Source organism: Anastrepha ludens, chromosome 2 (assembly GCF_028408465.1).
Source record: "Anastrepha ludens isolate Willacy chromosome 2, idAnaLude1.1, whole genome shotgun sequence".
In the NCBI taxonomy this organism is placed as follows: domain Eukaryota; kingdom Metazoa; phylum Arthropoda; class Insecta; order Diptera; family Tephritidae; genus Anastrepha; species Anastrepha ludens.
Genome location: NC_071498.1, coordinates 28,501,193 through 28,524,349, shown reverse-complemented (window position 1 = coordinate 28,524,349; position 23,157 = coordinate 28,501,193). Strand labels below are relative to the sequence as shown.

Genomic DNA, 23,157 nt, shown 5'->3' with positions numbered 1-23,157 from the left:
ACAACGGTGAGGCGCAAAACGCTAATGCCTTTTATAAATATCAAGATGCGACTCCATTTTGAAATCAGTGTGAAATACGTCGAATAAAGTTTATTTTCTATATGGTAAGTTTATATGTGTATAAAGTTCTTTATTTCACAAAAATGCAGTAAATAAACATGTCGATACTGGTAAAATCAAAAAAATTAGTTTTGAAAACCGTAAATCGCTACCAACCCGCTCAGAATATTGCTCGAATTAATCCGAATTAACCATTTTTTCAAAGATTACAGTGTTGTTTCGACATTCAGTTAATTTCCTTTCTTATTTTCATTGACAAAAATTTATTTACAATGCATCGAAGAAGTTAAATGCGTTGCTATGATCATACAGAATTTTTCTTTCCATCATATTTTACTCTCTGATTTCAGTACAATCACCAACAAAACAGCTGACTGACAGTTCGAATAAGATTTGTATTCGACTCGCACTTCTAAATTTCGATAAGAGTGCCTAACACTTTTCTGATTCGGAGTACTCCAATCGGGTTACAATTACATGGAACGTAAATACATGCAAATGTTATTGTTGCTCTACCGAACTCACCTTCTATGAATTCGCTTTGATATGCTCGAAAGCTTCTACTTGCTACAGTCCCGTAAAAGGTTTTAATTGCAGGACAACCCCTAAATACCAGAATCAATTGAAGTGAAGAAAAGGGAAAAATTTGTAAAGGAGAATAACAAAATAAGTTAAAGATAAGAACCAAAATAAGTGTGAAATATGAAAATATTCTAATAAATAAATAGCCATTTGCTATCGGTTATCAAAATGATTAAATTGGGTAAGAAATATTGCTGGCTTAACCTTAGCTATTATAAATGGAGGAAGCTTTGCTTTCTACTTTAGTTATGTTGTTTAAATGTGTGTAACTAGTGTTTATTCGCCATAATATTCAATATATTTATATATCTTTTAATACACAAAATGAATGGTTTTTTGTTTTAAAGTACGTGATAAAGCTGCGTTAACTAAAATAATTTTAGGTGCAGAACATACTAAGACGCTCGATAATATTTTCCAAGCAGCCAATAAACATCCGAATTCACGTGTTTCGAAACTAATACACACTGTTGAGGCGGAACGTTCTCAAAAAAATATAGTTCTTCTGCTTATGGAGTTAGCAGAGCACGCAGAGTATGCTACTGATTTTGGCATATCATTAAAATACGTAAGTTCCTATAGAAAAATTAAAACTCAGGTCTAAATATATAACTTTCTTATATTGTTTTTGGTATTCCATTAGTATTTAGATTTATTTGAGCAATTGGGTATAGGACGAGAAATTGTATTAAATGAAGCCGGCTTGTTGCTATTGAACTCTTCAAAAATATATTCAAGGCGAGTCGATTTTGTACAGGATTTAGTGGAGCGCCAAATACTGACCTTGAACAATGCGGACAAGGAAATAGAGGAAGACAAGTAAGAGTGAATTCGAGCGAAAATATATCATTTATTAAATCTTAATTGGGCGTCGTGATTTCCAATCGGTTGGTTTTGGATTTAATGTCAGTTATGAAGAGCAAATATTAAATGATAAAATTAGATTTTTTTAGAGAAATTTAGATTAGGGTGTTTTGAGGTCCCTAATTTTACGAAATATACCTCTCCACCTGCAGAAACTCGTAATTTCTGAGTAACTTTCTTTTGAACTGCACAGTCGAAAATCTTTAAAAAACTCTGATTAAAAAGTTGACAAATAATTTGATTTATATGAATTTTGTAGCAGAATGATCTATATTTTCATCAAGAAATTATTACAATTAAATAAGGAAAAAAGTATATTATCAAAATGTATTGCTTGATTACAATTCGGAAGGGCCCACTGTGGGTACGAAACACCAAATGATAGAGAAAGTGTTTGCAATGGTAATGACAAACTTCCGAGTGCATTTTTACCATGAGAAAGCTCTTCATAAAAAATCTATCTGCCGTTCCGAGGTGGGATAAAACTGTAGGCTTCTCCATTTTTGCGAATCAACATCCATACGCACGCCACGTATGGAGGAGAAGCTCGTTTTTTTAGAATAGAGCGTATAATTATTAACAATATAGAGCATCGTTTGGAACATTTTTAAAATAGCATAGTAACTAATCATTTGATCCTTTTAGTGCTAAAAATCAAACAAAGGACCCAACAGAAAAACCGAAACGCACTCGTAAACGCCTAGTAGCGGCAGTAGAGGACCCTTACGAAGTAGAGTTAATACCAAGGAAATTTCGGAAACTAACTGAAGAAAAGCGATTTATGCGTGGATATCCGCAAGATAATCCTAAAGTAATGTCATCTAAGTTCTATCGAATCGAATCGGAGCAATATATACACCCGGCGGCATGGACGCATGCAAGTATTGTTGATCTCGAAAATGAGGAAGACATTGATTCCAAACGAAACTACAAGCTGTTCACATATCATGTGGAGCATAGGTATAATACCTTGGTGGCAGACATTAATTTTCGGTTACATTTTAAAGTAAAAGACTATATTGATGAGGAAGAAGAACGGCTGGCAGAAATAGAAGAGCGCAATAACAGTTCGGTTAGCGATTTTACAGAGTGGCCGCCACTTTCGGAGGAGTATGTTGAAAAATATTTAGATTTAGAGAATAGAGCTTTGGCCATAGGAGAAGCCTTAAAGAATCGTAAAAGAGCAGGACCAGCGGAAAATTACAAAGGGGTCACAAGGTTACCCAGAGAATCTAGCTTTGAAAGCAAGCACAATTCGACCAAATGCGTAAACGAAACTAATACTGATTCCATGCAACATGAATCGGGTGTTGGTGATAGCATTAGTTTGAATGATACCTCGAGTATTCATATTAGTTCAACGGCAAACAGATCTGAAATACTTGAAAGTAGTGAAAAAGAGGCTACAATAACCAGTGATGAGGACATGAGTACAACAAATGTAACAGCGCAAAGCTCAATGCTGGATTGTACCCAAACGCTGAACTCGACAGAGAAATCAGTTTTAGAATGCAGCACCGAAACCGAAAATTCAATAAACGCTTCAGCCATTAATTCACAAACGAATTCAATGGAATCGAGCGGTTTAGAATATTCCAATGCATTAAATATAATGGATAAGAGTGGAATTACCAACAATAGCATAGTAAATCACCCAGAAAACGATACAGGCTTGGGTGAAAGCATAAACAAACAAAACGAAACAAATGACTGCAGTAATACAAAAAATAAGGAAGATGATTTATTAGCTGAAAGTACTGATGTAGTTGATAATTTATCAGCAACAATTAATGAAATAGAGTGTGAACAAAATGAAACGGGAATTGAGTTGACGGCTGAAAAGAAAACTGAAAATGGTTAGTCTTTTAAATTTTCAAGTAATGAACAAATCGATATTTTTAACACCCTTCAGATAAAAACGAAGTCAACCTTGATAAAATTCGTGTTTACCTACCACATCTAGACGACGAGGGCGTATATTTCTCGGATTTGGATGATCAGGAACACCGAATGCTCTCCCCAAGAGTGATTACAACCGATGTTTTTCCTTCCATACCAGGAAAGGAAAATATAACCATTGTTGTCGATGACGATATCAGAACGCTTTTAAATATTGAAGATGATGAACCACCCCCTACATATACGATCCCTGTGCAAATACGGCCTTCTACTCCCCCTTTAGAGTTGAATATTTTCAAATTTCACAAAAAAATACTTAAACGACGCTTACTCTTTAAGCTTGGTCCCGATATACTCCTTAAATCGGTGAGAACATTTTTTCAAGATCACGGTTTTTTAGTATTGCATGTCGTTTTATAAAATTTCCGTAGAGTTCAACGAAACGATATCAATGTGGAGATGCGAGTGATCAACGCCAATATAGGCCAATGAAATTATTCAATGATGCAACCCACGAGTTATGTGCTACCGAAACAGGTTTACTTCATCCGTTATTTGTCTAAGAAAAAAACTTTTCATATTATCCCATATTGCAGATTACAATGTTCTTAGCGATTGTGAAGATGGAGAAGAGTTCCTGGGGTTTACAGAAGAAGAGCAAGCCAATAAAATCCTACATCGTTTGAGCAGGGATTCGGGCGTTGACGCAGATGTGGCGCTAGCTCCCAACGTATGCAATCTGGATGTGATAAGCGAGGATTTAAATGAAGCAACGCAGTTGCAGAAACCAATAGCTACTAATGAGGAAATCGTGGATTTTAATAAGGCAACGCAGTTGCAGGAACCTATAGCTAGAAATGAAGAAATCGTGGATTTTAATGAAGCAACACAGTTGCAGGAACCAATAGCTACAAATGAGGAAATCGTGGAAGGTGTTGACAAAGGCGAAAACGATTTGCCACCAAAAAATACTGAGGCTTTGCTGCATTCGAAAGAGAATGATTGTACAATTGAAGATGCTACAATTGAAGATTCTGCATTGGAAGAATCTACATACCCGAGTGAAGTGCCCAACGACGTTGACACTGAAATTAATAATACAATTATGGACCCAACATTATTTATTGAAAATGAACTGCGAAACTCAGGTAGCGAGCAGGACGTTCAGAACTGTAAAACAAAGGTGCTGCTTAATGGTAAAATTATTAAAAACAAAAAATTAAACAAATCTATTTTTATTTCAAGATTCAAAAATGGCATGAGTATTTGCAACCAATCTTAGCAAAAGCACGGGATCGTCATCATTTCGACGTCTTTCAATTGGGTACGGAAATTATGAACGAGCTGCAAAAGCCAATTATTTCAAGAAGCCATATATCAGCTTCATCTATCACCTTCCAAGACGTAATGATCAATAAGGACGACAGTTATGTGTCACGTTACTTTTTATCGACTTTACTACTGGTGAGTGCTTTTATTGAGTGAGAGATAAGCGTGCGTTATGATTTATAAAGCTTAGTTAATAGAGAAAAAAATTGCTCAGCTAGTCCATGACAAAATGTGGCAATATGATTATATTTCGCCACCATTCATCTGGCAAATGCATTTGAAACCCATATATATATACATATGTATATTATATCTTCTTGACTGAAGGGAATTTAGCTTAGACCGTTTCTTGTTATTAGGTTGTGTAGAGGAATTGAGGAAAATACCAATAATATATTTGCAAAATTAAACGAATTAACACGTTATAATTTTTAATGAGCATTAGCTGCCAGAGCTATCAGTTAAAATGCATTTTTTAAATAAATAGTTGGGTTGTTGCTTGGTTAACTTTGACAAATTTGTGGATCGAATTAGTATTGTCTTCGATGGTATTTTTAAGAAGATCGATCTAGTAGATATACATGATTATGCTCCCACTGCACGTAATTTATTAGATACGAGTAATTCGAGGATTACCACGTTTCCACAGCGCCTTCGTTATCGACTCTGTTTTTTATTATTATTATTTGCTGGATTGGTTGGGAAACAGTACTTAAGCTATGAGAGTTTTTCAAATAAATTTTAAAAATTCAGAAAAATAACTTTGGAAAAATAAAAAAATAATAATTTTAATTCAATATATGATACGTCATGAGCAAAAAGCTAGAATAAAATGTGAATAAAAAACAAACAAAAAAAATCAGTTTTTAACCACTTAAAAATCAAGTTGCAAACGCAAAGAGATCATGCCACCTGGTATTGACTTGACATATATAAAGTTCGGTTTGCACCGAATTTAGCCTCCTTACTTGTTTTTTTAAGTATGCTAAATTCTACCTACTAACATTCGGAAGGGCGTAGGTTCGAATCTCCGTGCATGGAATACCAAAATAATAGAAATAGTTTTTTCTAATAGCAGTCGCCTCTCGCAAGGCAATGGCAAACCTCCGAGTATATTTTTGCCATCAAAAAGCATCTCATAAAAATATCTGCCGTTCGAAGATGGTATAAAACTTTATGCCTCTCCATTTTTAACAAAATATCAAGATGCACGCCATAAATAGGAGGAGGAGCTCGGCCGAACAGGGTGTAAGCGCCAATTGCAATATAAAATAATTAATAAAATAAATTCCTGAAAAATTCTCAAAAAATTAAAGTTTAGTTAAATCTTCAAAATTTTTAATTTTTTACTACCTGAAATCATATTCGGATTCAGAGTCAAATTTTACATAAGAAATGTTAGTTAAATGCCAGGTGTACGCTGGTGTTATTGTTGTATTCTTGTAGCTAACTTTTTTTCTCTTTTGCAGGCGAATCAAAATAACCTTAAAATTGATGTTAGCGGTAAATGCACTGAAGAGCCGTCCAGTTGGAGCGACATAAACTTGGAATTGTTAGACACAAAACGGCATACTGTAGCTATAGAAGACAATATCGGCATGGTGCAACCGAAATTGATAAGCAAAAGTAGCACCACAAAGCAGAATTTGAATAAATTATCTGCCACACCTGAGTTGAGGTGTAATTCGAGGCTTAATATTAGCGATGAAGTGGTTCATGTAAATTTAAATGTTTTGCGCCCGTTAAAACAAATTGAGAAACTGCCAAGTACAAATGACGACTATGATTCGGGTATTTTCTCAAATGAAGAGTGCTCGTCATGACAACAGACTGGCACAGCTTCTCCGTTACTGACGACTACTATGTAGTGTATATAAGTTGCCGTTATTTAGCTTAGAATAAGTATTGGGAAATTAATAGTGCATTTTCAGGGCATTCTTCGTTTGCACAAAGTCATCTTTATGCAATATGATTCGAATAAGTAAATATCACACCTGTGTGTGTGAGTGCAATATTTTGGAATTAGCTATGTATATGCAAGTGTGTTTGAAGTGAAAAGAAAAAATATGCATTTTTAAATATTATGCACGTGGCAAGCAATAATTATATTTTTCTTTACAATTTCTTATCTTGCAAGCAGATAAACATAACACATTTTTTTTTGCAAATTATTGGTAAAGAAATTGTTTCATATTACGGCTATTCACAATTAAATGCAAATGACCTAGCAACTGAAATTTATTATGTCAAAAATATACATTTAGTTGTATATATTTTTTAATATTTCACGTTGCCAGATTAATTGCATTTTATTGTGGTTTGCCGTAATATACAATATTTTCTAATATTTTTCTTTTATTTGCCAATACAACAGCAAATATAACTTTTATAATTTAGAATAAATTTGATAAATAACTAAATAACTTTGTACCTGATTCCTTAATGAATGTTGAGGAGGGTAATATGCCTAGGGCAATAACTTTAAAAATGAGGCGTACTTAGTTTTAAAAAAATTATCAAGCCGTACTGCTACATTTATATTTCATGAGGAATCGCACCCAAATTTCAAAGATATATGAAATTATGAATAAAACCAATTGAGATGTACATATGTATAGAGATATATTACCTTAGCCATAAGCATTAAATTTAAGTAATAGTTATGAAATAGAACTATTAAGTTAGTTGTAAAATGTTTTCACAGTAAATAAATAGTATAATATTTCACTAAACAAAACGCTTTCTTCTCTACAGCTGTAAAAGGTTAGGTTAGGTTTGGCTGCTGCATCGCACCGGGGAACAGCCATGCCACTTAGACCTCGAAATGGGTCCGTTGTGAGCTGCAGGGGCTGAGATACATTTCCCCTTCCAGATTGAACCATCCTGAGCTTTAAACAAAGCTTAAAAGATTGTTCATGCCTAAAGTGTCCATATCCATATTCATTAGGAAGAAGGTTGTTGTTGTTGAAGCAGTATAGTTAACCCTCTCAGTGTTATGTAGATCACCCGTCATCATCGTCTAGTTCATCTAACGGTAGGCCCAGGAAACTTGCTGTTTCCACAGGTTGGGTCCAGAGGGAGAGGGTTGTTAGGTGGGTGGGTATATCTTAAATATTGGCTAGAGCGGGGTATTTGCAAATTGTTTCCAACTCCTCCTCATTCCTACAGCTACGACAGAAATCATTTATAATCTCCTTGCGTGATATTCTACGAGACAATGTCCGGTGAGGTCCCCTACTAAGGACCTAATTTGAAGTCTTCTCAATTTTATAATATTCTTGGATAGACGTAAATTTAGCATTGGCCATGCTTACCTAGCAATTTCACAGATATTAGCACTAATACATATTTGATTTACAAAATTAGAAATAGTGCGTCCATAACAAGATTCTTACAAGTTGCGAGAGGTACCATAAAATTCTTTATGTTTGGCAAACAGGTACCTTTTCTGGCAAGTTGGTCTGTCTGTGGCCTGGCACCCAGCATAAGATAAAACGATACTGTTTAGCCATCTCATTAAGAGATTGGCGGCAATGTAAGACATCCTTGATGTTATCTGGAATGCATCCAGAGCCCGTAGGTCAGTTCGGCTGTCTGATAAAATGTAGATATCTTTTAATAATATTCCGTTTGCCTTTAACCATCTGAAGGCTTAATGAACAGAGTTTTTTTCCGCTTGAAAAACACTATAGTGATCCGGTAGTTTAAAGGATAAAACAACTTTTCGCAATATAGCCCTGATCCTACACCGGTATTCATTTTAGATTCGTCCGTGTTGTTGTTGTTGTTGTATCAGCATAAACATTCCCCGTGCATATACGAGGAATGCTGCTGAAGTGATCTTAACGGATGTGTTGGATGATGGATCTTCTTGAAGACATTGCATGGATATGTCCATATAGGAGTCTATAACGCCCATGTGTGACAGTTTTCCATTGTGAGCTCGCTCTGAGCCTTAAAGCGAAAATAGCCCGCTGAGTATTTGCAGAAGACATCAAGGGGTGGCGGATGTAACATGGTGTCCAAAGCCATGGATGGCGTGGTTTTCATGACGCCACATAGTTCTGCTGATCTCTGTACCTTACTCAATAAATTAGAATAGGTCAGACAACATTTCCATATAGAAGGACTCACAACTGCAGTATAAAACCAAGGAGCAATATTAGGTTTAATTCCCCAGCTCTTTCCTAAAGCTCTCTTGCAGGCATAAAACGCTAGGATAGCTTTCCTAACTCTTTCTAAGATATTTGGTTAGTCCCAAGTTTCTTCCGAAATCATAAGAGCTTCCCCCCTTAAGCATTATTGAACGTAACTGAGGGAAACTATCTTTCCTAGTGAACAATATGAGTTGTGTTTTGCCTGGGTTGCCTACTACACCACATTTTTCTGTCCACTTAGAATTTAGAGTAGATAACTATCGAATCAAAAACAAAATCTTTGTGCACTGGAAAACTTCCAAATGAATGTAAATCTGTCATATTGATCGACAGTTACACTTTTACACTTTTTGAGCGGGCGGCATCGTTTAAATATTTTAGATCTACCATCTCTGCGAATGCAACAGCCTAACAAGAAGTGAGTGCGTGGCTCTAGGTTCTACGTTTCTTTCTAAGCGAACAAAGCTGTAACTCTATAAAACTATAATTAGGCCTTGCGTTACTCAACCTGGGAGATGCCCTGGAGGATGAAGAAAAGCTTAACATTTTTGAGCGAAAAATTCTATGCTGCATTCTAGGGCCGGCACGGATACATCACGTCAACTATCGCCTGCCTTATAACGATGAATGTTTAGGTAAGCTAAATGACTTACAAATCGCCGACTTCATCAAGTTTCAGCGCATTAAGTGAGTTGGACATGTTCTGAGGATGAACCCAAACGAAATCGCAAAAAAGATTTACAATAGCAACCTGTATGTGCCTTAGAAAAGGGGTCGCCCTCGAAAAACTTGGACTGATACAATTAATGACGATGCCAAAATCTTTGGACTGAAAAATTGGAGAATGTCTGCAAAGGGCCGAGATTCTTGGTCAGAGTTATCAACCCGGACCGTCACACCAAAAATGATAATGATGAAATATTACTTCGTACGTTGGCAACAACGCCTCCTTGCCGTAACGAAACGCAGGATGGAGCAGAGCAAAACAGATGCTCCCGAGTTTTGCGTTACCTGCTCCATTAAACACTGTCCTATTGCATGGCATTACGATAACAATATCCGTGAACGTCGCTTGAAGTGTTTGAAAGAAAGATTCTGTCAAAAGAAATTTTTCATGTTTAAGCTCAGCTTAAAAATTTATTCGCCACTTAACCTAACTGTTCCAGTTGGATGTCGGGAACTGAGGTAAGTTGCAGAACGCTTGTTTCCAGGCAAACGGTTTCCTCTTCTTTTGTAAATTAAAACTGTCCATCGTTAAGTGTTTGCGACGGTCTAACTCTTTTGCCTTTTTGAGTTCATTCAGCAATTTTTACTGAACTCGTAACCTCCTTTTATAAATGTAGATCAAAAAGTAAGAAATAAATATGTCTTAAAACCTTACAATATAAATGATTGTAAATTTTTATTTATAAAAATATACATGCTTCGCATTATTTCAGGTTTACACTTAATCCGAATCGCTATCAGTGCCCGTTTTTTCGTCGCCTTTCTTTTCTTCAGTCTTATAATGTCGGTATTCTTTCTTCAATTCCCACATATTTTTATGAGGATTCTTCATATTGTAGTCGCATACTTCTTTGAGTATTTCTTTAAGATAGCCAATAGGCTGTTTAGTTATTTTTACTAAATCTTTAATATTGTAGTACTGATGTTTTTCGAACGCATTAAATAGCATATCCATAACTGAATTTTTATCATCACGCGCCTTCTTTCCTTCCGCTTTCTTTCGCTCTCGGTACTCGATCTGCAATTAATAAAACATAAGACAAGTGAAAACAAATTATTTATCCAAATATGTAAAAGCACTATACGAACATTGTGGGCGTGGTCTTTAACTGGCTTGAAGTTCTGTACAATTTTGTCTATTGGCTGGACTTTCCGTTGGGGTACCGATGCTTTTCGTATAGATTCAAGTTTTAATTGCATGTAGCAGTTGTCAGCAATCGGCCGACACTCTAGCTTTTGCACAATGCGACCTTCCATGTACAACTTTTCCGCCTCGCTAAGAGGCTGTGGTTCCTTATCTTTTGCATTACTTATATTATTTGACTCCAGTGGCATAACATGCGAGAATACACCAAGCGTTTGCTTAGTCACCACAGAAACGTCCAAAATATGCTCAGTGGGAATTTTTTCCTCGGGATCCAAGTTAACCACAGCCTGTGTAAGCGATAAGGACACTTGGGCCTTCTGCCCCGGTGTTTTACTAATGCGTAACTTTCCCACATCCATATTTGAAGGCGCTTTAGACCATTTCTGAGCAATATATTTCGGGACTTTAACCAACCAAACTCCTCGTCCCGCATTGGACAAATCTAACTCTCTATCATCTTTTGACATATTACAGCTTCCTTGGTTTGGAAGTTAGATTTTCACTAATTATAAAACTCTTTTAAATACCACTTTTGAGAATTTCCCTCCCACTGATTAAAGTTTTCAATTGCAAATAAATAACTTCATTAGTGACGGACGAGTACGAAATGTTTCATTCGATTTTGTCGATCACACAAAAAAAATTTTCATTATTATCGATATTTTCTCTCATATACGAACTGCAAGTCGCAACTAGTCAGGCTTACGCTACGTTCCCACTGTACAGAATTCGTCCTCCGATTCATAATTCGCTCTTTTATTGGTTATTCACTTCAAAAATACTTTTCGAATTATGCAACTCCCCACACAAATTTCGGAACGGATTGGTTTGTAAGTAATTCAGCCACTATTACTACTTTTCAAATTACGAACAAATCATTGTGTTACCTAATTTTGATTTGAAAGAGTTCTCCCAAAACAAAATTAACAAACGTTGAATTATAACCAGAAAAAGTTAAACTGCATTAATGGAAGCAAAAACAGATATTATGAAAAAATCATGTGGAGCTGCCGAATACTGGAGGAGACTAAATTATCTTCTGAGAAACTGTTCCACCTCCAAGAGGAGCAATTGCAGCAATTGAAGCAATTTTGAAGATATCATAAACCTCCAACATTTAAGAAAGTTATCTTTTGAAAACTTTACATGAACTTGTGAATATATTTAGAAAATATCTTTTTAAAAATATTTTACTAACGAATTCAGTCTTTTTGGGAGACAGACTATCAGCGGGTGGATAAACCTCTCTTTCAAAATAATTTTCGGATGCGCGCATAGTATTTAAAAATTGTGAGAATTGTGTATTAGTAAACTCTTAGCGGTCGCCATAGCCGAAGGTTAGGTACATTACTACCATTCGGAAGTTCTCTCTGAAGTAGGTTCAAATCTCGGTGAAACACAAAAATTAAGTAATAGATGTTTTAATATTAAAAATTGCCTTTTAAAAAATTCACTGCATGTATATTAGGTTATGACCGAAAAAATACTGATTTTCACTCTTTTCTGAAAATAGATTTTTCTTGGGTTTTGGTTACAGCGGTTTACACCACAGCTTACTTTTGGGTTTACAGCCACTAGCGCGTTTGAACCCAAGCACCACGCAAAACACTTGTTAAATCCCATACAAATATCATAACCCAAATCTATTTTAAACCTATCCTTCACATGATGATTGTGCTGGGTTTGATGTATTAAATGGTGGCAACTGCATTCATTTGCGCGGAAGCGGAGCCCCTTTTTGTTATTGCATCTCATCGCAACATGGCAACAATGTTTTACAATTTGCCCATATCGAGGCAATTTGATTGGCTGCTGATGTCTAAAATTTAAAAATACGTACACAAGAATGACGCAACTGAAATAAAGTTTAAACACAAACGCGCAGTGGATATAGTCGCCAATTCTCTCACAAGCCAAAGCTTGGCTTTGGTGGTTTGAGTTTTCCTATGAATGACAGTTGTCAGAGCAGTTTAGTGCAAAACGTCAACAAACGAAACCTCTCAAACCAGCAAACTAAACAGTGGAAACCAGCAACATACCTATAGTTGAAAACGGTGAATGCAGCCTATGTAAAGACATTAAATTTTGATGATTTTTGCCAAGCAAAACTCGTTCCCTCTTTCGTAATTCAATACCCTTCGAGTTACGTAATTCTCCATGCAACACTTTGTAAATAATTAAGTCTCAATTAGTTCACAAAATACGAACAAATCCTTATCATTCCCATTTTTTGTCAGAAATTACACAAAACGAAAGAATAAACCAGAACAGAAGTAGCAAACGTTGAATAATTACCAGAAAACTTAAATTTAAATAATGGGGACAAAAATATATTGTAAAAAAATTATTATGTCGAGGTGGTTGCTAAATATTTTAAAACTTGTTGAGGAGACACAATTTTTTTTTTGAATAACTGTTTCGCCTTCATAAGCAGCAGTTGCAATTATTGAAGGATACTAGTTTTGAAGTTATTATTAAACTCTGAAAGTTTAACCGGGAAAAAAGTAAATACTTTGAAATATTAATATCAACTAAAAAATAAAGTAAAATGTTAGTTTAAACTTACTTTGTTCTTCATCACCGATATTCACCTTAAATAATATTAGTAAAAATTGGAGAAATCAAACCAGGAAGAAAGCAACACAAGTGGGTTACGAATGCGCCGTGAAAACGTGAAAACTCTCTTATTACCTAGTGCATTACGCGTCGTAGGAACATAGCCTTAGGGTACTTTATTTTTTGCCCGAAAATCCGATACTTGATTTCTAGAACTCTAAAAAATATCGTTCTAAGCAATTTCGAAAATATCGATACCGAATAGGAAGGGTTTTGACACGGTGTCTTATCACAACGAAATTCGAGCCCATATCAGATTAACCTGTTTTCGTTTTCTGTTTATCATGGCCCCTCCGGCCGCACGGCAGCGGTATAATGCTAATAAATTAGACAATGGCATCGGCCTAACAAAAAAACCACCTAGGAAAATTGATAGCAACCAAAGAAAGGATTTCAAGAAGAGGTGAAATTGTTTATTTCGAAAAATATGGTGTTATATATTTTCGGTTTCATTCACAGTTCAAGTGGGATGAAAACAAATGCTTCTGTTGTGGCCACAAATACTAGAACGACAATTGTACCAAGTGTAGAGACTGCATTTAAGACTTTTATTAGTGCGCGTTTGTGTAGCGCTATTTGGGCATACATATCTGATTGCGACGAAACTTTCAACTACTGGGAGCCACTTCATTATGTTATTAATGGCCACGGTATGCAAACGTGGGAGTATAGCCCACAATTTGCTCTACGCTCCTATACATATCTGTTATTGCAAGGTGTGCCCGGCTGGATATACCAAAAACTCTTCAATCCAAGTCCAATTCTTATTTTCTACATGATACGATGTATTTTAGGATTTGGTTGCGCTGTTATGGAGCGTTTTATGTATAAGTACGCAACCATTTATTCTTTGACGTTGAATGTTTTAAAACAACTTGATTAATGCATTCTAGATCGATCTGCCAAGAGTTCGGGATACACATAGGACGGCTATGGTTGATTTTTCAGCTTTTCAGTGTTGGCATGTTTGTCTCAAGTGCTGCTTTATTGCCATCATCTTTCTCAATGTACTTTGGATGTGCCGCTATTGCTGCATGGTGGCAACTGAAGTATAGTCTGGCGATATTTTTTGTGGCTATTTCAGCTTTACTTGGCTGGCCTTTCTCAGTCGTATTAGGTGTGCCAATCGCTTTAGATATGCTGCTACGTAAACGGTTGTGGAGGACGTTTTTAACATGGACGTTGATTTCTGCAATTACCATCGGAATTCCAATGGTTGTTATCGACAGCACCTACTTCGGTAAATTAGTTATCGCGCCATTGAACCTAGTAATGTACAACGTTTTCACCAGCCATGGACCGAATATATTTGGCACCGAACCATTCAAGTATTACATAATCAATGGATTCTTAAACTTTAACATCATTTGGGTTAGTAAATAGACACTGTACACAATACAGTTATAATATTAACAGAAGTAATTTTATTTCAGATGTTTGCTCTAATTACACCGGTTATGCTACTGATTGATCATTTTGTGGTACCAGCAAAATCCAAGTCAACGTTAAATTTTCCACGGTATCTATCATTAGCGCCTCTATATCTCTGGCTGCTAGTTTTCTTTCCACAACCACATAAGGAGGAACGCTTTCTTTTCCCCATTTATCCGCTAATATCACTGTGTGGCGCCATCACTGTTGATGTTTTTCAACGCATTTTCTATCGGCTAAAGTCATTATTAGCGGTTAAGAGTAAAACTGCGGTGGGCTCTCACTATCTGGAGCACACAATGTTCATTGCTATTTTCGTTATGCTTGTAAGCACTTTGTTAGGTTTGTCAAGAGTATTTTCTCTGTATCGAAACTATCACGCACCAATGGATATTGTTATGGAACTGAACAAATTTAAGACGTCCGAGCAATATCAAGATGACAGAGTATATAATGTGTGCATTGGAAAAGACTGGTACCGTTATCCAGGTAGCTTCTTTTTGCCGGCCAAAAATTTCCGCTTACGCTTTTTGAAATCGGAGTTTCGGGGCATTTTACCAGTTTACTATACGGACGGAAAAAATGCTACACAAGTAGTGCATCCATATTTCAATGATATGAATCAAGAAGATGAAAGAACGTATTTTAATTACAATAACTGCGATTTTTTGATATATTTCGATGAAGGGAAATATACAGAGCTGGAACCCAACTACTCCAATTATACCAAAGATTGGATCAACACAAAAACATTACCATTTCTTATTCAAGAGAAATCACATAGGCTCTTCAGAGCTTTTTATATACCATTTTTTACGGACGACTATATTTCTTACGGGCATTTCAATTTACTTAAGCGTAAAATAAAATGAAGTTAAGGAATAACGATAGCTAAATGTGTTTTGGTATTAATTATTGGAAATTTTACTTTAATAATTGGCAAAAATAAATACTTATGACCCGACCAAGGTGTGTGACTGGCTGCTGAGTAGGTTGTGTGTATTTGTATGAAGAACAACACATTAGCAAAGGCTTTATTGCCGGAAAGGTCGAAGGCCGCTGTAAGCTGGAGGTACATATTTTTTATTGCTACGGTATTGTGCTGACGACGATCAAAAAATTGTTCGTTTACACGACAGTCGGCTCTACGTAACCGGAACGACCCGAATTTATACCCAAGGACTTCAGTAGCATTCCCCGTATATGTATGGGGAATGTTTATGCTAATACAACAACAACAGAATATATAAATTGTTGGAAGAAAAGACCTAGCACGGTCAACAAAAAAATAAAAAAAGGAATGCCTAAAAATAAACTGTATTTCGTTGTCACTAGAAACTTACACTTTGTTATACTAAAAATCAAATCCAGTTTAAAGTTTTGATGAAATTTTGAGAAATCTTGTGCAAAGTTAAAAACTTTGCGTGGTATGGTTTTTGTTGTAGTATGAACTATAAAAAAAATTTTAAAAAGCGTCAACAAAATTGTTTCATAACCTACTTAGGACAAATTTTTTAGTGATTTATTATTTAATAAGTTTTTTATTATTTAATAAAAAAATATTTAATTTTATTATCTAATATATTCTATTAATTTTTATAATTTAATTTTTATATTTTTCTATGTATCGAAGCTTTGAAATAAAAAGTGTAATTGATTGAAAAATTTTAGTTTAAGAATATGCGTCTTTGGTCGCAGTTGTTATGCACCCTATTGTACGTGAATACAAGTCATTGCCATGGCAGCCGGTTCTACGTACCGGAATGACTCGGGGTTTTCCCGACCAAGGGCTGCCGCCCCAGTATACTAGCCCTGTCTAGTGAAACGCATATCACCCCACCCCTTACGTCACATGAGCAAACTCTCGCAGGAATCCTGCTCCAAATGCTTCTCCTCAGGGCTGGAGTCGAATCCAACCCTGGGCCAGAAGTATTCTACTGCTGCGTCTGCCATCAACGGCTCCATCCGAACTCCACCTCGGTTAGGTGAAATAAGTGCAACGGGTGGAGCCACCTTAAGACCTGCTCAGGTCTTAAGTCACATAGGGAGTGGTCCACACGGTATGTGGCCACGTGTTGTTCACGCCAGCAGGCGTCTGATGCCTCCACGGCTACTACACCCCTGATAAGCCGGCACTACCAACCGCCACCACTACCCACACCTCCACGGTGAGGAGCCTATCGGAGCAACACAACTCCCCTTCAACCCCTCCCCTTCCTTCCTGCTCCAACCCCAGTGCGGGGACAAACCAGCAACTCCTGGTCCCCCGCACAGTCTGTTCCGTGTGTCAGACCGTAATACCTCGGAATCTGGTATCAGTCCAATGCAATTCTTGCAATGGCTGGTGCCATTTTCGGAGATGTTCCGGCCTGCGCACCGCCCGTGAGTGGACAACTGCCTACGTTGCTGCTGCAGAGCTCTGCACCCACTACCGCCCCCGGAGGCGCGGCCGCCCACCACCATCAGGCCGCAACAACCACAGTGGATTGCGCAGCAGGTCCAACGTCGACAACCCCACGCGTCCCTCACCCGCCGAATCACACAGACCTCACCTAGAAGCTTCAAGCTTCTCCAATTCAACTGCAACGGACTTGCGAGTAAGGTCGACGAGATAGTTGACTTTATGAGCCGGCACAGTATTAAAATAGCTGCGGTCCAAGAAACAAACCTGCACGCTAGGTCATCTCTGATCACCAGGGATGGCTATAACGTGCACAGACACGATCGCGAGCGAGAAATGGTGGTGGCCTAGCGTTTATAGTCCACCACACTGTACAGTATCATCTTATCGATGAAGGAATTGGCCGCAGGGATAGCACCTTAGAATGTCAAGGAATACCTGTCCGGTCAGGCGATTCCGAGCTCGAAATATTTAACACATATATACCCCCTGTCACCTGCTGCCCGGCAGGATATCACCCTGATATAGGTGCGCTCATCAGAGGTGAAAACCGATTGGTTGTAGGTGACTTCAATGCGCATCACGATCTTTGACATTCAAGCCTGCCAAATGATCGTAGGGGACAGCAACTGGCAGAGCAGATAGACGATTCGACATTCAGCACAGTGAACGACGACGCCCCCACCAGGGTAGTGGGCAATTGCAGCAGCTCGCCTGACCTAACAATAGCTAGCGCGGGTCTGATAAATAGCATAACGTGGCGACCTATGCTATCGCTTGCATCAGACCACTTGCCCATTATCGTCTCGATTGAGAGACCTGCCGACTTTGTTTCTGCGAATCACCGGCCCTATTTTAACTTTAAAAAAGCTAATTGGGCCGGATTCACGGAATTCACCGAGGACACCTTCGCCGCTCTTCCCATCCCCACTGATGAACGCGCACTCCGCAAGGTGCTCACAGCTGCTGCGGCTCGCTTCATTCCAGCTGGAAGCTATAAAGACATTCGTCCTCATTTCCCAGCCGAAGCAGCCAGTTTAGCAAACGAGCGTGACCACCTACGCCAGGCCGATCCCGGGGATCCCCGCATAAGGGATCTCAATTTGGAGATCCGGCAACTGGTAAATCAGCATAAGCGGACTAAATGGGTTGAGCACCTGAAGACCTGCAACCTCACCTCTGGGTTGAGTAAGCTCTGGTCCACCGTTAGGTCCCTGTCAAACCCGACGAAGCACAACGGCAAGGCGGCTATCACCTTCAACCTTTGCACTTCGTCGGACCCGAAGAGATGCGCGAGGTATTTTAGCCGGCTTTTCATACTGCATCCTCCGGGCGACAGAACCAAACGTCGTGCTACCAGAAGGCTGCACAAACTGACGAACGACAGTGCGCCACTTACTTTCTCCGGTGATGAGGTTCAGGAGGCCATCAACAAATCGAAAGCCATTGGCCCTGACGGATTAAACGCGCTGATGCTGAAGCATCTGGGACCCCTGGGAGTAGGATTCCTCACAAGGGTCTTCAATCTGTCCCTGGCCACTCTCATCATCCCTGACAAGTGGAAAGCAGGGAGAGTGGTCCCACTACTGAAACCTGGGAAACCCGCCAACCAAGGGGAGTCTTATCGGCCCATAACTTTCCTTTTCCCAGTAGTAAAGACACATGAAGCCCTCCTACTCCCACTCTTCACGAAACACCTGGCCCCAGCCCCACATCAGCACGGATTCCAACGAGTGCACAGCCCCATCACGGCACTCACCGCCATAAACGCCCAGATAAATCGCGGGCTCAACCAAAACCGCCCCTGCGAGAGGACTGTCCTAGTAGCGTTGGACCTGAAGAAGGCTTTCGATATAGTCAGCTATTCCACGCTACTAGATGATATTTATCAGTCGACACTCCCGCCAGGGCTGAAGAGGTGGTCCGCAAACTATCTGAGCGGTCGGCACTCGTCAGTGATATTTCGAGATCAAACTTCAAAGCAGAGAAAGATTAAGCCAGGTGTACCGCAGGGTGGTGTCCTTTCTCCCTTGCTGTTCAATTTGTACATCTCGAAGCTCCCCCAACGACCAGCGGGAGTGAACAAAGTGAACAACTACCTCACCGACCTTTCTCGTTTTTTCACTGCGAGGAATCTCCAACTTTCCCCCACCAAGTCCACGGCGACCCTCTTTACCACCTGGACAAAGGAGGTCAAGCTGTCCCTTAAGGTAAAAGTCGATGATACACCAATTCCGACGGTAAATAACCCCCAAATTTTTGGTGTAACCTTTGACAGCTTGCTCTCCTTCTCTGCGCACACAACCGCAATTGCCACTAAAATCCAAAATCGCAACAAGGTCCTCAAATCGCTGGCCGGCAGCACTTGGGGCAAAGACAAAGAACTGTTGCTTTCGACATTTAAGGCAATTGGTCGGCCGGTTCTAAACTATGCTGCGCCTGTCTGGTTGCCTGGAACTAGTGATTCGCAGTGGAGACCGTTACCACATTCATGAACTCCCGTCCTGTGAATGCCGTAATCGGAGTCCAACCACCACCTATTGCAGACGAAGAGCTCCAGCTTCCCCGTGAGACTCGTGTACCACTGGCACAACTACGTTCTGGATACTGTAGCAGGTTAAACTCCTACATATCCAGAATCGACCCCGACATACCAAACACATGCCCGGCATGTGAAGGTACCCCGCACGACACTAACCACCTCTTCACATGCCCCCTTAAACCGACTCATCTAACCCCCCTCTCCCTCTGGACCCAACCTGTCGAAACAGCATGCTTCCTCGGCCTACCCCTAGATGAGCTAGACGAAGACGACCGATTATATGCCTACACTGGCAGGGCTACCTATGCTGTTAAAACAACAACAACAACGTGAATACAAGTCACAGAAGTTTAACATATTTCCGCAATAAGAATTTAATTCCATCTACCATCAGATGGTTTTAGAAGTTTCGAGTCATGAAGGCATATAGTTTTGGACGTTGACACATTTCAGTACGACTTCACTGATTTCTCCCTCAATATATCTAATATTGCACTTTGGCCTTCATTCAAGTTTGAATATATGCACACTAACGGGAGAAAATGTCGCACTCGTGTTTCAAAGTAAATTTCCACGCCGCTGTCGTTATTTAGACAGTAATGAAGTAATATTACACCAACACTATTTTAGTTCTGTCGTAAACAAACCGCCATCACATCCGCTGTTACGTCAAAAATCGTTGATTCCTTCAAATTCGCTGAGAGTCGGTTAACGGTCTGTTGTTGGCTATACCTTCTGCATTCTTTTCACGCTGTTTAAAATAACCACCATTCACTGCGACTGTAAAGCATTTGGCAGACATAGCACAAATTCATGAAATTGAAATATTTGCAAATAATCCTAATCGATAATAAATATTGCAGTGTTGACTATTTTCGAGGAAGGTGAATCTGTGCAAAGTATTGCCAGTGGCGTGGCTGATTTATGTTTTTCTTTCGTATTACCCATCAACATGTTAGCATAAAATGAATTGACGAAAATCCGCTATATTTTACTACTATATTGTCTGTTGTCATGACATTCTCATGTAGTAGTTGATCAAGTGTATGTTCGGCTTGTTTTCGAGTGATCGTCAATGATTTCTTGTTAGATAACTAGCAGCTTTCTCGCTCCCTCTTGACAAGTCGGCTCCCTTAACCAGACCCATGCTGCCTTTTAGCAAATATATCTTCGTGAAAATATTCTTCTTCGAAAATGGGGAACTGGAATCAGTGATTCGTTTTCACCGTTTGTTTTATTCTTATTCGTTGACATTATTGACGTGATAACGTCTTATAATTCGTGTTACCTTGCTCATTAGTGTTACCTTGCTCTTTAGTGTTACCTTGCTCATTAGTGTTACCTTGCTCATATGTAGTTACCTTGCTCATTGCATTGAATGAACTGCAAATTCTTTCACCATTCGAAAGCTACATCCTCCACGAGTAACATGGATTATATTTTATTTTGGAAATAGGGCTCGAGATATAGGTCAAAACGTGGACCCGGGTAACCTTCGGATGTGTATGTACAATATGGGTATCAAATGGAAGCTGTTGGTGAATGCTTTAGTCCAGAGTATTTTTCATGCCGCTCCGTGACTAGGGTCTGGAGATAGAGACCAAAACGTGGACCCTAGAATGTGTTTGTACAATATGGATATCAAATTGAAGCTGTTGGTGAATGCTTTAGTACAGAGTATTTTTCATGCCGCTCCGTGACTGGGGTCTCGAGATATAGGTCAAAACGTGGACCCGGGTAACCTTTGGCTGTGTATGTACAATATGGGTATCAAATGAAAGCTGTTGATAAGTGCTTTAATACGGGGTAATTTTCATACCTATTGATGACTAGGGTCTGGAAATATATGCCAAAACGTGGACCCGCCGTGTCTTTGCACCGAATTAAACCAAACTTACACACATTGTTAAGGAGGTATTGAAGATGGTTTCCGTATAGTTTGGATACCTATTGGTAGACAGGGTCTCGAGATATAGGTCAAAACGTGGACCCGGGTAACCTTCGGATGTGTATGTACAATATGGGTATCAAATGGAAGCTGTTGGTGAATGCTTAAGTTCAGAGTATTTCCATCCGCTCCGTGACTAGGGTCTCGAGATAGAGACCAAAACGTGGACCCTAGAATGTGTTTGTACAATATGGATATCAAATGAAAGCTGTTGATAAGTGCTTTAATACGGGGTAATTTGTTATGTTATGTTATGTTATGTTATGTTAAAGTATATTATGTTATGTTAATGTTAACTCATTCTCTATATCCATACAAAATTTCTATCAAACAAATAAAATTAAAATTTTCTTTTGAAAAATGCAACCATTCAATCAGTATTTTCTTATGACGTTATCACGTTAAACTATCGTCAGTAAACCGACTTTACAGATAACCTCTTTTTTTTTAATTGCGTGAATCGAGTAAGTATTTACAAGAATATTCAACTATTTCGCAAAAAATTATACATTTATACATTTATTTCATTCAATAGGTCATAAATATCTCGTTAGCTGCAATATTCCGCTCAGTGATAATAATTTGCACGCTGTTTTACCGCTCCAGAATAAAGTTGCAATCCTATTATTTCTCAGTAAAATTGTTGACGAATCCTCCTCTTTATAGTATCCCTGCCGAAGGGCAACATCACCTGTTTGTCAGAATTATGCTTATGAGAAAAAGGTGTACTTATTAAAACATTAATTTCAATGTTTTGCTCGGAGTTAATTAACGTCTATTGCCCGAGTGCAGCGTATCCATTTGTGATCGTTTCCTGCTTGAGCTCAACATCCGTATACGCACACATGCAAGCACGACATGACGCATTTGTTAGTGTTGTTTTGTTACTTTGACAACGCATGCGAACTCCACAGAATTTTTAGCGAATCATGACATTTTTCCAGTGGCTAGTTCTCGCAGCCGCATATGCACGTAAGTTCACACATACTTAAACATATGCGTGTTCACAATAATAGCACATACAATACAATAAACATAACTCCAAGTTTAAAACTTTGTAAAAAATTTAAAAATCAAAATTTCAAGCTTTTTAATTAGACTTTCTAGAAAATGCTCGAATGTGTAGTTTTGCTGCCCATTCAATTTTGGTATAATATGTAAATTGCACGTTTGTTGGCGGTCTTGTGCATTTTCTTCAAAGTTTAATTATTTAGAAGAAAATGCCTAACACCATCAACGAAAAAAGAAAAAAATTAATGATTTATTTTTATATTTGAGCAATTTTTAATTTTGAGGAAGCTACATTGTCTATTTTCGAATTATTTTGATACTACCCTTGCTATAAATACAAATACAGTTAATTAGATAAAGGGCGATCAATTTAGAGGTATAGGATTTTGAATTGAAATAAAACAAAGAAAATTCAAGTTGATTGGGTTATATTTATTATTTTTG

The 23,157-nt window shown here is 38.3% G+C and overlaps 3 protein-coding genes across 5 annotated transcripts; 2 read left to right on the top strand and 1 right to left on the bottom strand.

Moving 5' to 3' along the window:
• The first annotated feature begins 589 nt into the window (after positions 1-589).
• On the top strand, positions 590-6,584 carry LOC128867208 (uncharacterized). 3 transcript variants are annotated; one of them, XM_054108322.1, is made up of 9 exons: positions 590-823; positions 990-1,210; positions 1,286-1,461; positions 2,152-3,362; positions 3,470-3,771; positions 3,837-3,942; positions 4,002-4,588; positions 4,651-4,869; positions 6,204-6,584. In XM_054108322.1, the coding sequence occupies exons 1-9, from the start codon at positions 811-813 to the stop codon at positions 6,555-6,557; spliced, it is 3,189 nt and encodes a 1,062-aa protein (XP_053964297.1). In that variant the 5' UTR covers positions 590-810; the 3' UTR covers positions 6,558-6,584. The 3 variants fall into 3 exon arrangements, with proteins under 3 accessions (XP_053964297.1, XP_053964285.1, XP_053964290.1); XM_054108310.1 differs by having other exon boundaries at positions 592-823; positions 3,419-3,771; XM_054108315.1 differs by having other exon boundaries at positions 594-823; positions 1,026-1,210; positions 3,419-3,771.
• A 3,666-nt stretch (positions 6,585-10,250) lies between these two features.
• Positions 10,251-11,381, bottom strand: LOC128856981 (general transcription factor IIF subunit 2). Its single transcript, XM_054092466.1, has 2 exons — positions 10,707-11,381; positions 10,251-10,635 (listed from the first exon to the last, which is right to left on the bottom strand). The coding sequence occupies exons 1-2, from the start codon at positions 11,229-11,231 to the stop codon at positions 10,339-10,341; spliced, it is 822 nt and encodes a 273-aa protein (XP_053948441.1). The 5' UTR covers positions 11,232-11,381; the 3' UTR covers positions 10,251-10,338.
• A 2,215-nt stretch (positions 11,382-13,596) lies between these two features.
• Positions 13,597-15,701, top strand: LOC128867197 (alpha-1,2-mannosyltransferase ALG9). The gene is made up of 4 exons (XM_054108301.1): positions 13,597-13,783; positions 13,840-14,211; positions 14,274-14,751; positions 14,814-15,701. Exons 1-4 carry the CDS (start codon positions 13,665-13,667, stop codon positions 15,681-15,683), a joined length of 1,839 nt encoding a protein of 612 aa, XP_053964276.1. The 5' UTR covers positions 13,597-13,664; the 3' UTR covers positions 15,684-15,701.
• The last annotated feature ends 7,456 nt before the right edge of the window (positions 15,702-23,157 follow it).

Coding starts and splice junctions, on each gene's coding strand:
- LOC128867208 (XM_054108310.1), top strand. Junction 1,211..1,285: donor TTGGCATATCATTAAAATAC/GTAAGTTCCTAT, acceptor GTATTCCATTAG/TATTTAGATTTATTTGAGCA. Junction 3,363..3,418: donor TGAAAAGAAAACTGAAAATG/GTTAGTCTTTTA, acceptor AACACCCTTCAG/ATAAAAACGAAGTCAACCTT.
- LOC128856981 (XM_054092466.1), bottom strand. CDS start 11,231: ATGTCAAAAGATGATAGAGAGTTAGATTTGTCCAATGCGGGACGAGGA. Junction 10,636..10,706: donor TTAAAGACCACGCCCACAAT/GTTCGTATAGTG, acceptor TATTAATTGCAG/ATCGAGTACCGAGAGCGAAA.
- LOC128867197 (XM_054108301.1), top strand. CDS start 13,665: ATGGCCCCTCCGGCCGCACGGCAGCGGTATAATGCTAATAAATTAGAC. Junction 13,784..13,839: donor AGAAAGGATTTCAAGAAGAG/GTGAAATTGTTT, acceptor TTTCATTCACAG/TTCAAGTGGGATGAAAACAA. Junction 14,752..14,813: donor TAAACTTTAACATCATTTGG/GTTAGTAAATAG, acceptor ATTTTATTTCAG/ATGTTTGCTCTAATTACACC.